Here is a 13,627-nt window from a genome sequence, read left to right on the forward strand (position 1 = left end):
AAGGGTGGTGAGAATCTAGAGCTTACTCTCTATGGGCTTGGTAGAGGCAGTAACCCTCATAACATTTAAGTATTTAGATATGCATTTGCAATGCCAAGGCAAATGAAGGCCAAGTGATTGAAAATGTGATTAGAATAGTCATGTAGTTATTTTTGACTGGCGCAGATACGATGGGTCAAAGGGCCTTTCTCTATATAGACAACGAGGAGAATAATAAACTTGAATTATCAAGGAACAGAGAAATAGATGAGATTGACATGACATTGGAAGAAAAGTTTGGAAATTATGAAACTGCATTTAAAGAAAAGTATTGAATAAACTCATCAAATTCATTGACAATAAACCCCATGTTGTCAACAAATCCAACTATGTGACAACAATATATTTATAAAGCATCCTTAATGGTCAAGGAGAAGGGTCTGGATTTTGTACAGAAGCTGGGTGTCCAGTCCCGCAGACACTGTCACTTAGCCAGCTTGCCTTGTTTTAATTTGTGAACCAGGACACCAAGAGCAATGTGAAACACGCACCTCGTAGAACCTCTGGCCAGTCAGCGGCCAGCATTGCTGCACCAAGTGTCAAGGAGGTGGGACAAGGAGGTGATGTTCAGCAATGGGCATAGCCATTTAGGTGAATCTGAGAACTCACTGAAGCCAAGCTGACTGAAAACAATATTGCCATTCCAACTCTGTCAATGGATCAATATTCTAGAACTCACTCCCTAACAGTGCTGTGGGCCTCCCAACATAATATGGACTGGCTTCAAGAAGGCAGCTTACCATCACCACCTTCTCAAGAGCAATTACAGATGGGCAGTAAATACATTTTATGATAGCTCAATTATATGAGAAGCCCTTATCCCAGGAAGCAGTAACTTATCCTTTTACTGCCAGTTAACATATTTGGCACAGAATAGTGTCCTAGTACTTGACAGTGAGTATTCTCGCCAAGGGCACAGCACCCTTATTAAGGAGGACAACAATATGGGTAGAGAAATATAGTATGGGAACTGTAGAGCTTGCGGCCTGGATTACTGAAGGCACAGTCACTAATGGTGGACTCTTTATGATTGAGAGTACACAAGAGGCCAGAATGAGAGGGGTCCACATATCCTGGAGAATTGTGATGTTGGAGATTACAGTACAGGATAGGGCAGGGTGAAGAGAATTTTAAAATCAAGGTATTGCTTGACTGGAAATCAATATGGATGATACAGTGCTGGGGTTTGCTTTCAGCTATGAACACAGGTAACAGAGTTTCACACGTGCCAGTTTTATTTAGAGTACAATGTAGCCAGGACTGTTTGAATAGTCGAGTCTAAAAGTAACATGGGCAGAAAAAATTGCTTTTCAGGAGCAGATGGGCTGAGACGGGATGAAGTTGAACAATAGTGTGGAGTTGACAAAGGGGAGAATTAGAGATGTCATGAATGAGGTCAGGAGGTCATCTTTAAGTCAACTGTGACAGCAGTGTTGTACACATAGTGGTTTCATCTCGGACTGGTTCCATGCAATGGATTGATTGATAGGGAACAACATTTGGAGCAGGAATTTCTGCTCATTCAGTACTGGAGGTCAGACAACAAGTTAGCTGCAATGGACAAGTCAAGAGGTAGTAATGAAATAGAACTGGATGTCGTCAACGTATCTGTGAAACCCAGTGCCATACTTTCAGTGATTTCACCAAAAGTTGGCATGGAGCTGAGAAATAAGAGGAGGTGAAGGATTGATCTTTAGAGGAGTGCCAGAAGTAATGGTGCAGGCAAAGGAAGGGAAATCATTTCAAATGATTCTTTGGCCACAAATACATAGGTAAGAATAGAATCAGTCACTTTGAACTAATTAAATTATAGTCCATTCCAGAGAACCCCCGCGAAAGATGCAATTTGAGAGTGGGGAGCTCGTTTAAAAGTAGGTTAAAACTCACGGATGCATAACTTTTACCCATGCATGCAAGGCCATGGGGCAAGTGCAGGAAAATCGGATTAGAATAGTTAGGTGGTTGTTTTGGCTAGCGCAGACTTGATGGGCCAAAGGACCTTTATCTGTGCTGCAGAACTCCAAAAGGTCAAATTTGGGAATCAAAAACATATTTTCTGAAATTTTACATGACAACAAATTTGTTGGGAAGTCAGTACTGAGGAGAACTGCAAACAAACACATGAACACATCAATAAACTTGCAGGATGAGCACATACTGTAGTTGGCAAATGAATTTCAAGGCAGGTAAATGTGATGTATTGAATTTTGTGAGAAAAGCAAGAATACATTTTACTTGGAAAGTAAAAAGTAGAGGAGAAACAAAACCTGAATTCAAATACAAGAATTGATAGAAGGAGATAAATAAAGCCATAACATATGAAACAAACCTTTAGTCTTTATTTTCAGAGGTATAGCATTATAAAGCAGAAAAGTTACTCTAATCTAGTATCAGACCTTGTATGAGCCACAGGCAAAGAATTGTGGTTGCCTTATTATGAAAAAGAGACAAAGAGTTAAGTAAGTACAAAAAGATTTAAGAGGATGATAATAAGAAAGGATAAACATCTTAGGGCACTTTCTTGTTGAAAACAGGGGTGACCAAATGGAGGTTTTTGAGATATCTTGATAGAGTAGACACAACGGGAACATTTCCAATGATGAGAAGGATTAGAAAAAGAGGCTATTATTATAAGCTAGTAACCATGAAATCAAATAGGTAACTCAGAATAAACTTTCTCTCCCCACACCCCAAAAGAATGGTGAAAATGTGTGACTCTCTACCATAGGGATTGGTTCAGGCAGGTAGCATAGATGCATTTAAGAGAAGGCATGATAAGCAAATGGAGGATAGGCCCAATAAGATTAGGAAAGGAAAGATGGAAGTGGGCTCAAGTCAAGCATAAATGGCTAGGTGAACAGGCTGTATAATGTAAATAATTTTTATGTAATAATATCTGGAAAGGCCTTCACTGGTATGATTGGAGACATATAAGATAATCAGAGAATTAGATAGGGTGGACAGTGAGGGCCTTTTTCCTCGGATGGTGATGGCTAACACAAGGGAGCATAGCTTTAAATTGAGAAATGATAGATTTAGGACAGATATCAAGAGTAGTTTCTCACACCTGCACACACACAACATGGCTGCTGGGGAAAATATAAGCACTACCGCAGTTAGGCAGTAGTGCGGGGGTAATAAGAAAAAAAACAAAAATATTAAAAAAGGAGTGTCAGGCAGTGTGACACCCTGAGAGCTGGCTTTGAGGGAGCTGGGCCAGCATTAAAAAAAAGAAACAGGAGAGTCAGTTATCCTGTTCAAGAAAAAAGAGAAAAAAAAATCAAGGGTAGTTTCTTTACTCAGAGCAGTTGGGATGTGAAACGGCCTGTCTGCAACAGTAGTAGACTCACCGACATTAAGGGCATTTAAATGGGCATTGGACATAAATATGGGTAATAATGGAATGGTGTAGGTTAGATGGGCATCAGATTAGTTTCACAAGTCGGCACAATGTCGAGGGCCGAAGGGCCTGTACTGCGATGCTATGTTCTAATGGTTTAAAACATTGTTTTCTATATTTTGTCTAGGTTGTTCCAAGATAACCTGCATTAGTCTGACAAGGGAAGCTTCCATCAAACTCTCTCCACTTCATGGAAAACAAATCTCCATACGCTACCTGAACATGACAGATTGCTTTGTACTTGAAGACGAAGGGTTGCATACAATTGCAGCTCACTGCACCCAGCTGACCCACCTGTACCTGCGGAGGTGTATACGTGTCACAGATGAGGGCCTCCGCTACCTGATGCTTTATTGCACAACAATCAAAGAACTCAGTGTCAGTGACTGCCGTGCAGTGAGCGATTTTGGGATGAGAGAGGTGGCAAAATTGGAAGCAAATCTGAAGTATCTCAGCATTGCTCACTGTGGCCGGATCACAGACGTGGGTATCCGTTACATTGCCAAGTATTGCAGCAAACTGCGTTATCTGAACGCTCGGGGTTGTGAAGGAATAACTGACCATGGAATTGAGTACCTTGCCAAAAATTGCACAAAACTGAAGTCCCTGGATATTGGGAAGTGTCCGTTAGTTTCCGATGCAGGCATGGAGTTTTTAGCGTTGAACTGTTACAACCTGAAGCGGCTGAGCCTTAAGTCCTGCGAAAGCATCACTGGCCGCGGTTTAAAGATTGTCGCCGCTAACTGCTTTGAGCTTCAGATGTTAAATGTACAAGACTGTGACATCTCTGTTGAGGCACTGCGATTTGTCAAACGCCATTGCAAACGATGCATTATAGAACACACCAATCCATCCTTTTTCTGACATAAAATGTTCAATGAATGAAATAGAACAGACCATCGATTGTAAAGATAGATTTTATGTCCTTTTCCTTCTCCTCAATTCAAATATTTAGTTCACTTCCACAATGTAAAATTATTACCCTATTATGACAAAGTCATGGTAATGAAAATATTTTTTTCCCAGTACGATGTGCACATTTTTGAATGAACCAGTATCCAGAGGCACAAACTAAACACATTCAAACTTTTTAAGTTGCTGGAATAATTTATCAATTTCATATTATTACTTAAAACAGCCACTGGGAATGAAAATGAAGAAAGTTCAGTGCACCACTTGCCTCCTGCTTTTCAATTTTCTTAAAATGGAGCACTATGTTTTACTTGATATCCCATCATAATATTAGATCCTGATGGGGAGGGATGCCATCACTTTGTTTATTATAACATGAAGATTCTGAGTAACATTGCATTTCCATGTTTTTATTTCATTTAATTAATAAAAAAGAAATGTAATAATCCTAACTAGAAAGTAAAGCATTTATTGCATCTAATACCTTCACCATCAGCTGTATCTTATCCCCGACATGCTGTGCTGTTGGCTGAGGGACAAAGGGCTAATGCAGGAGATGATGACCTTTTCACCGCTGACCTGGGTTTGAATGCAGTCTTGTCTGATAGGTAAAAATCTCTCTGGAGTTTATTGAAATGAATTCCAACCTATTAATAAGTTGGAGAAAGTGAAGACTGCAGATCCTGGAGCTCAGAGTCGGGAGTGGGGTGCTGGAAAAGCACAGCAGGTCGGGCAGCATCCGAGGAGCAGGAGAATCGACGAAGGACTTATGCCCGAAATGTCGATTCTCTTGATCCTGTGATGCTGCCTGACCTGTGCTTTTCCAGCTCTACACTCATGAATAAGTTGGCCTTGGTCCAGCATGAAAATAGCTTATTCAGCAATAAATTTGGCATTTTCGTGGGCGGCACGGTGGCGGACTTGTTGGGCCGAAGGGCCTGTTTCTACACTGTAATCTAATCAAATCTAATCTAATTTTTACTCCGAGACTGCAAGGAAAGCTGGTGTGAGAAAGGTCCAGCCAAGGATGCTTTTCTGAGGTTGGACTGATGCATGACATTAATGTACAATAAAATCAGCTTTACTCTACATCTCTTGAACTTTATCAAGACTGACAGTATTTGGGGGTGACATCAGAATGACAGTCTTCGATCTTTTTGTGCTCTTGGTAAAGCATCAATCTTGGGGAGTGAAAAGTTGGCAGTTACCCCTGGATTCTTGATTGAAAGTCCCATTTCTAGCATTATCATTCATTCCTCTGATAGGATTAAAAATGCACTTAAATAATGTTGTACATAAATCCAAGCTACTGTATTACCCTAGAGCTGAAGGGGACAGCACCTTACTGGTAATGGTGCGCCCGGTCTAGAGTAGTTAGGGAATTTAACAAAGGGAGTTTTGTTTCAGGCCAAATCATGGCTGAAAATGTTTGCTGCCGCTTGTAGCAAATAACGTGGGAGGATGTGCAGAGAGAATAAATCCGTTTTTCTGTGCCTCCAGAAAATGTTAGGTCATTGAAGCAAGGCAGCCTCTTCATCACGGGAAATGAGAACAACCACAGATTACATCAGACTCGCACAAACTAGTAAAAAAAATGCAAACAAACTTTGCTAAAAGTTTTGTGATCAATGTACCCTTCAATTAGCCAGTTATGTTGGCAAGCAAAATGTGGAAGCTTTCTCCTCCTCCGATTCTGTTCAAACTCAGGTGGGATTAAAAATCAAGAATGATGAAAAATTCAAGTGGTGTGGCCCGTCAGCTCCTCACTACTTTATTTAGGACGTGACACCTCTTGCTGCGGCTATGACTGGTTCTAAAATCTCCTTTTCCACATATTTAAGTGGGGCGTTTTTGGAGGCAGGCATCATCTTGTTGCAGTTATCACCAACTTTACAGATATCATGTGGAATAATCCCTGGTCCCAGTATCCCACAGTGAAAGTAAAGGACACCAGCATGACCTCCAGGCAGCCCCAGAGACTGAACCACTGAATCCTTAATACCATCCAAGATCTTAAGGTGAGAATGCTGATCTGGCCATCAGTGTGAAGACTTTTCCCCTATTCTTTTGTTGTAGCACAACTCTGACCCTTCCCTTTTGTAGTGGCTGGCTTCCTTCCAATTTCACCAGGAGCGCATTGTTATAGAGTCATAGAGATGTACAGCATAGAAACAGACCCTTCAATCCAACCCGTCCATGTTCACATGTAATGACTCAATGTGTTGTAGTTGGGGAAAACAAGTATTTTGTCCCCAGGTTCCTTTGTCCATTGTTGTTGAATACTAATTGGGGTGAAACTTCCCTCCAGTGATAGCATCTTTGTTGTTGATCCTTCATTGGAACTGGAAAAAGCTGGAAATGTAATCAAGGAAAATCTGGATCAACTATGCTTGTATTCACTGGAATTTAGAAGAATGAAGGGGGGGGTGAGTCTCATGGAAACATATAAAATCCTGATGGGGCTGGACAGGTCAATGTGGGCAGAATATTCCCAATGTTGGGGTAGTCCAAAACTAGGGGGGTCACAGTCTAAGAATAAGGGGTAAGCTATTCAGGACTGAGATGAGGAAGAATTTCTTCACCCAGAGAGTTGCGAACCCATGGAATTCTCTCCCACAGGAAGCTGTTGAGGCCAGTTCATTAGGTATATCAAGAGGGAGCTGGGTGTGTCCCTTGCAGCTAAAGGGATCAAGGGAGAATGAGGAGAAGGTGAAAATACTGAGGTTTCATGATCAGCCATATTATATTGAATGGTGTTGCAGGCTTGAAGGGCCGAATGGATTACTCCTGCACCTATTTCTATGTTTAAGCAAGTGACAGGAGGGAGAGTGGACAAAAAAAAGAACAAAGAGTCTGTGATAGAATGGAAGACCGGAGAATTTAAATTCCAGAAGAATTGGTGGTGCAAGACCAAGGGAAATGGCGATAGGACTGGTAAAAAAAAAAGCAACAGTTTGTATCAAATGTAGAAAGAAAAATTGAAATTGCTGGAAAACTCAGCAGGTCTCGCAACAGATGTGGAAAGAAATGAGAGTTAACGTTTCAAGTCCAGTGACCCTTGAGAATGGATGTAGATGAGGTGTGAATAGAAGAATAATGAACAGATGGTGGCCAAAAGCAAAACAAGAAAAAAATGAAGATATAATTAAAACTTGCAAAGAAATAGGAACATAGAGTGTAATCTAAGTCTGTAATTAAAAGTTGAAGTTATGCTCCTTAGCTTTACATTGAACATTGGAATATTTCTTTACGGAGAGTCAGGTTGGAGTCAAGTTAGGAGAGCTAAATTAAGAGATGACTAAAAGTTCTTCATTAGCTGAAAAATACTTTGAGACATCCATGGTAACGTGAAGCGCTTTATAAAAACGAGCCTCCCCCCCCCCCCAAACCCCATCAGCTTCCAGATTGTAGCTATTCATTGTGCCATTCACACTTCCTCTGGACATGTATTTTATTTCTTACTTCTCCAAGTTAGCCTGTGAGTTCTGCACCTAACTCTCTCAGTATTGAATGTCTCCTGGCTTCCACATGATCACTGACTTTCCCTTTTGTTCCGTTTTTATTTCAGATTGCCTGCATCTGCAGTGTTTTGCTTTTGCTACCCCTCTTGGAACTTAGAATAGAAATATCTGCCGACTGACTACAATGATTGTATATGAAATAAATGTTGAAGCAAACTCAATTCAGTTTCTTATGAGTCCACAATTCAAATTGCTCAAAAGGTGCAGTCTGAACACCAATCACAGAGGAAGAAAGACTTGTGTTTATATAACACTTTTCACAAACTTGGATGTCTCAAAGCATTTTTTAGCTAGTTAAGAATTTTATCACCTGCCCATAAGGTAAAATTATTTGACGTTGTACTGACAATCTTTTTCAGACTGAGCACAGATGGTCTGGACTGGAAAATGGAAATCATCACTGGTGCTGTTCAGTTTGTTTTTCCAAACTTAGATTTGAGACATATTGCATAACCAGGTAGAGGCACAGACCAGACAACTCTACCTCCCCTCTTAGCAACTTGGGAATGTTGAAAATGTTGAGACTGGGTGTTATGCACCCATCAAAACATTTCAAGAAGGTAGCCCAGACCCTGACTTTGCCATTTGATTTAAGCAGGTGTACAGAGGAGAATCTGCTGGTCAAACTACTTACTTTTGAACAAAACTGAATTTATTTACAAGATTACTGAACGAAACACAAAGAACAGAAAACAGAATACCAAATGACTTATCTGATCTGAAAATCCAACAGACTGTTCCAAAATACCTGTAACAATCCCCATAAAAATGCTTTGGCACAAAAGGTAAGATGAAACATGTTCTCACAGGCTTGAAGTCAGAGGGACAGAGAGGCCAGCAGTCTTTCTTCTTGACTCACACACACACACCTGCATTCAAACCAGACCAGAGGAAAAAAAACACTGAGCTGCTAGTCTTGGCCACTCCCCTTCCATTATGCAACTTTTTTCCTCCCAAAACCTGAAGGCCCTCTGCCTGAGGCAGTATCCATTAGCTATTATCAAAGTGGTCCTAAAACCCTTCACCTCAGGCGTTTCAGAACCTGTCACTTACAACCTCTCTGAAAAAATCCCAAGGACAACCTAACCTTGTTAAAAAAACAGCTTTGTCATACCTCCCACCTTAAAAGACTGAACTATTCAAAGATGGCTTCATTTTCAAAAACCCTTTAAAAATTGGTTGTTACTCTAAAACACACACTGCATTGCACGGACTATAAACGTGCAAACATGCACAGCTACAGTCCGTCTCGTCTGTGGTACTCCCACCACTGAACGCCTCCATTTCTCATTCAAGTCTCAACAATGTGTTGAAGTTGAATAGCTGGAACAACAAACTCCATCTAAACAATCTGCATTTTTGTCCTTAAATGTCTCCACAAACTTCAATGAGTTATGATCAGTGTATATGATTGTCTCAGATGTATTACTGGTAACATAAACACTGAAATGTTACAATGCTAACACCAAGCTCAAAGTCTCCTTCTCAGCCTTCGAATATTTCCGCTGATGAATGTTCAACTTCCTGGAGAAATATCCTATAGGCCTTTATATCTTCCCATCGCCGTCTTGCAAGAGCATAGCACCAACACCCACATCATTTGCATCAGTAGCCACCTTGAATGGCTTTGCTTAATTAGCTGTGTTTAATGCTGGGGCAGTGGTTAACACAGGTTTCAGGCTGTCAAATGCCTTCTAACAGTCTGCTGTCCACTGAAATGTCTTGTCTTTCTTCAGCAGTTTAGTGAGTGGAGTAGCCACACTGCTAAAATTTGGTACAAATTTTCGATAAAATCCACTCAATCCCAGAAACGATAACACTGCTCTTTTTGTTGATGGTATGGGAAACTTCCCAAAAACCTTTGTTTTTGCATCCTGCGGGACCATTTGTCCACGTCCCATAACATGGCCCAGGAAGTTGACTTGGGCTTTGGCAAATTCACTTTTAGCTCAGTTTATCACTAAGTCTGCCTTTCAAAGTCAATCAAACAAGTCCGATAAATGCTGTAAATGTTCCTTCCATGTGGACTAAAAATCACCAGGTCATCGATGCATGACTTTAAGCCGATACAGTTCATCTGGCGTTACAAAAGCCAAAATTGCCTTTGCTCTTTTGAACAGGGGTACCTGCCAGTAGTCTCTGAGCAAGTCCAACTTAAAAATGTAAGCTGCTTGTCCCACCTTTTCAACGTCTTCCAACTACAGAATGGGATATGCTTTGTAACTGCATTGACTTTGCGATACTCCACTCAGAACCGTTAGGTACAGTCTGGGTTTGACACCATGACAATGGGAGAGCTCCAGTCACTGAAACTCACTTTGATCATACCATCTTGGAGCATGTGTTCTATCTCCTTCTGAACCTGTGCAAACCTTAGATGGTTATGCCGATTGGAATGTTGCTATATCGGAATAACATCTCCTTTATGTACATCATGAACAATTAGGTTAGTATTTCCCGGTTTATTTCCACGTATCTCTCTATGTGAGAGTAATAGTCCTTCAGGTCATTTCGAAATTTCTCAGGAACATAACTCAATAATTTATCCCACTTTTTGACAACTTCCTCATTATCCAATTTAATTTGAAGAATGTCTAATTCAGAATCCTCTGAACCTGGTTCTTCCCTCTGTGCTGTAATCATTAACACCTTCTCCTCTTGCTTTCCTTCCCTGTCAAAATACCTTTTGAGCATATTCACATGACACACTCCGAGAGATTTCTTCCTGTCCGGAGTCCCTATCAAGTAGTTCACCTCACTCAATTTCCTTTTGATTTGATAAGATTCACTAAACCTTGCTTTCAAGCGTTCATCTATTACTGGAAATAAAACTAATACCTTATCCCTGAAGCAAAATTGTGAATTTTTGATTTCTTATTCGCTTCTTGTTTCATTGCATGCTGCAGTACTTTTAAATACTTCTCACCAACTCCCCAGCTCTATTTAATCGTTCTCTAAAATTTGATATATAATCCAAATGTGTGGTCTCTAAATTCTGACTTAATAATTACTCCTTAATCAATTTTAATGGTTCTCTCACTTCATGCCCAAAAAGTAATTCAAATGGACTGAATTTGGTTGATTCATTTGGTATATCTCTGATCACAAAAGGCACAAACGGAATTCTCTTATCCTAATTGTCTGTATAGAACAGACTATAAACCCTCAATATTGTGTTTAGAGTTTGATGCCATCTTTCTAGCCCTCCCTGCAATTCTGGATGGTACGCAGTAGATTTGAATTGTTTTATGCCTAAGCTGTCCATGTGATGTGATGTTTGACCCTTGATCTGACTATCTCTATTGGCTGCCTGTATTTAGTAAAACATTTCAGTAATTCCTCTACAATTCTTTTAACTGTGAGATATTGTGTAATGTAACGGCCTCTGGTAATCTCATTAGATTAGATTAGATTACATTACATTACATTACAGTGTGGAAACAGGCCCTTCGGCCCAACAAGTCCACACCGCCCCGCCGAAGCGTAACCCACCCATACCCTACATTTACCTCTTACCCCGGGTCTCTGGCGCTGCGAGGCAGCAGTGCTAACCACTGTGCCACCGTGCCGCCCACTAATTGATACATCCATTATTGTTGACAAATACTGATTCCCACGTTTTGTTTGAGCTAGGGGACCTACTCAAACAATCAAGATTCTTGTAAAAGATTCCTCAAATGCCGGGATAGGTATTAAAGGTACAGGTTTTATTATGTCTTTGGTGGAGTTGTTGACAGTGAGGAAGGATGTGTCAGGTTACAGCGGGATATAGACAAGCTGCAGAGCTGGGCAGAAAGGTGGCAAATGGAGTTCAATGTAGGTAAGTGTGAGGTGATTCACTTTGGTAAGAGTAACAAAAAGATGGGGTACTGGGCTAATGGTCGGATACTTGGTAGTGTGGATGAGCAGAGGGACCTTGGTGTCCATGTACACAGATCTCTGAAAGTTGCCACCCAAGTAAATAGTGCGGTGAAGAAGGCATATAGCGTACTGGCTTTTATTGGTAGTCATGTTGCAGCTGTATAAGACTCTGGTGCGGCCGCATCTGGAGTATTGTGTGCAGTTTTGGTTTCCATACTAAAGGAAGGATGTGGAGGCACTGGAACGGGTGCAGAGGAGGTTTACCAGGATGTTGCCTGGTATGGTAGGAAGATCATATGAGGAAAGGCTGAGGCAATGCGGGCTGTTTTCATTGGAGAAAAGAAGATTTAGGGGTGACTTGATAGAAGTGTACAAGATGATTAGGGGTTTAGATAGGGTTGACATGAGAACCTTTTTCCACGTATGGAGTCATCTATTACGAGGGGGCATAGCTTTAAATTAAGGGGTGGTAGGTATAGGACAGATGTTAGGGGTAGGTTCTTTACTCAGCGAGTCATGAGTTCATGGAATGCCCTGCCAGTAGCAGTGGTGGACTCTCCCTCTTTATGGGCATTTAAACGGGCATTGGATAGGCATATGGAGGATAGTGGGCTAGTGTAGGTTAGGTGGGCTTGGATCGGCGCAACATCGAGGGCCAAAGGGCCTGTACTGCGCTGTATTTTTCTGTGTTCTATGTTCTGACATGTATGACACATCCAGCAAATTTCAAATACATCCTTGTGCAGTCCAGGCCAGTAAAAATGTCTTTGTATTTTAGCCTGTCATTCACACCTAAATGACCTCCAAGTGGCAGCTCATGCAAAACTCACAGCACCTGCTTTCTATACCCTACTGGAAAAACAATTTGATGAATCTCAGCTCATTTCTCCTCTATTTAAATACATGATGGTCTCCATTTCCTCATTAAGGTAATAACACACAGTGATACATTCACTCTTCTCAGTTTATGCCTTTTGATACAACTGTTCTAAATTTTCATCTTTCTGTTGCAACTCCATGCATTTTGCAGAGATAAAGACATTTGCATGATCATTTATATGCTCTTGGTTTGTCCTGACTAACTGATCGAACACAGTCTCTGCTAATGTACTTCAGCTTCCTTATCTGTACCTTTTGATCTCTCCTCCTCCAAATGGTGACTCTGTGACCTCAGGGAAGATTCCCAGGTAAGAATCCTGTTGTGCTTCAGTTATCTGAGTCTCCACTGGCTTTTCAACTACAGTAGGCAGCACACCGACTGGTGAATTAGCTATATCATTCACAAGGACAAATTGTATTCCTATAGCTGAGAGTTTGTCCAATACACCTACCACAAATTCTCCACTCATTTCTGGACACTCTAACCTCACTTTACATAATTGAGTGCTTTTTATCACCATGAATTCCTGTTACCAATACCTTTTCTGGCAATAGGCCTTCAGGAGTACATATGTCCTCATCCTTAAGTCTCTCAAACTGAGAGGATCCTGTGTCCCTTAATAATGTAAACGCTTTACCTGCTACTCCTGGCATGTCTGAATAAACTTTACCTTTACCTTCACCTTTAACCTTACCTTCCACTGTACTTTCTGTTACCATGTCAGGCTTATCCTGCCTTCCCACATCTGGCTTTCCTGTGCTTTTCCTAGCTCACCAACACTGTGATTTCTTGTGGCCTAATTTATTACAATGTAAACACCAGAGCCTTTTACCTTCTTTGACCCCTTCAAGGGTTTCCTTTTTACCCTGTGGCAAGTTATCCTTATGATCTTCACCGAGATCTACCTTTCCCTTTCCACGTGAGGATTTCTCTTTTCCCCAGTTTCTATCCCTCACAGAATTAAATTGATTCTGGAAGCCAAGCCATGATTTCTGGACCAACTCATAATCTTCA

At 41.0% G+C, this 13,627-nt stretch overlaps 1 protein-coding gene across 3 annotated transcripts in view; it reads left to right on the forward strand.

Annotated features, from left to right (window-relative positions):
• The window catches only part of fbxl7 (F-box and leucine-rich repeat protein 7), a 337,155-nt gene extending 332,352 nt beyond the window's left edge, over positions 1–4,803 (forward strand). For all 3 annotated transcript variants that reach the window (XM_043689677.1, XM_043689676.1, XM_043689678.1), the window contains one exon: positions 3,567–4,803. In XM_043689677.1, coding sequence (XP_043545612.1) covers positions 3,567–4,303 — 737 coding nt within the window. In that variant the 3' untranslated portion in view covers positions 4,304–4,803. The remainder of the gene's footprint in view (positions 1–3,566) is intronic.
• The last annotated feature ends 8,824 nt before the right edge of the window (positions 4,804–13,627 follow it).

Source organism: Chiloscyllium plagiosum, chromosome 5 (assembly GCF_004010195.1).
Source record: "Chiloscyllium plagiosum isolate BGI_BamShark_2017 chromosome 5, ASM401019v2, whole genome shotgun sequence".
Taxonomy (NCBI): Eukaryota; Metazoa; Chordata; class Chondrichthyes; order Orectolobiformes; family Hemiscylliidae; genus Chiloscyllium; species Chiloscyllium plagiosum.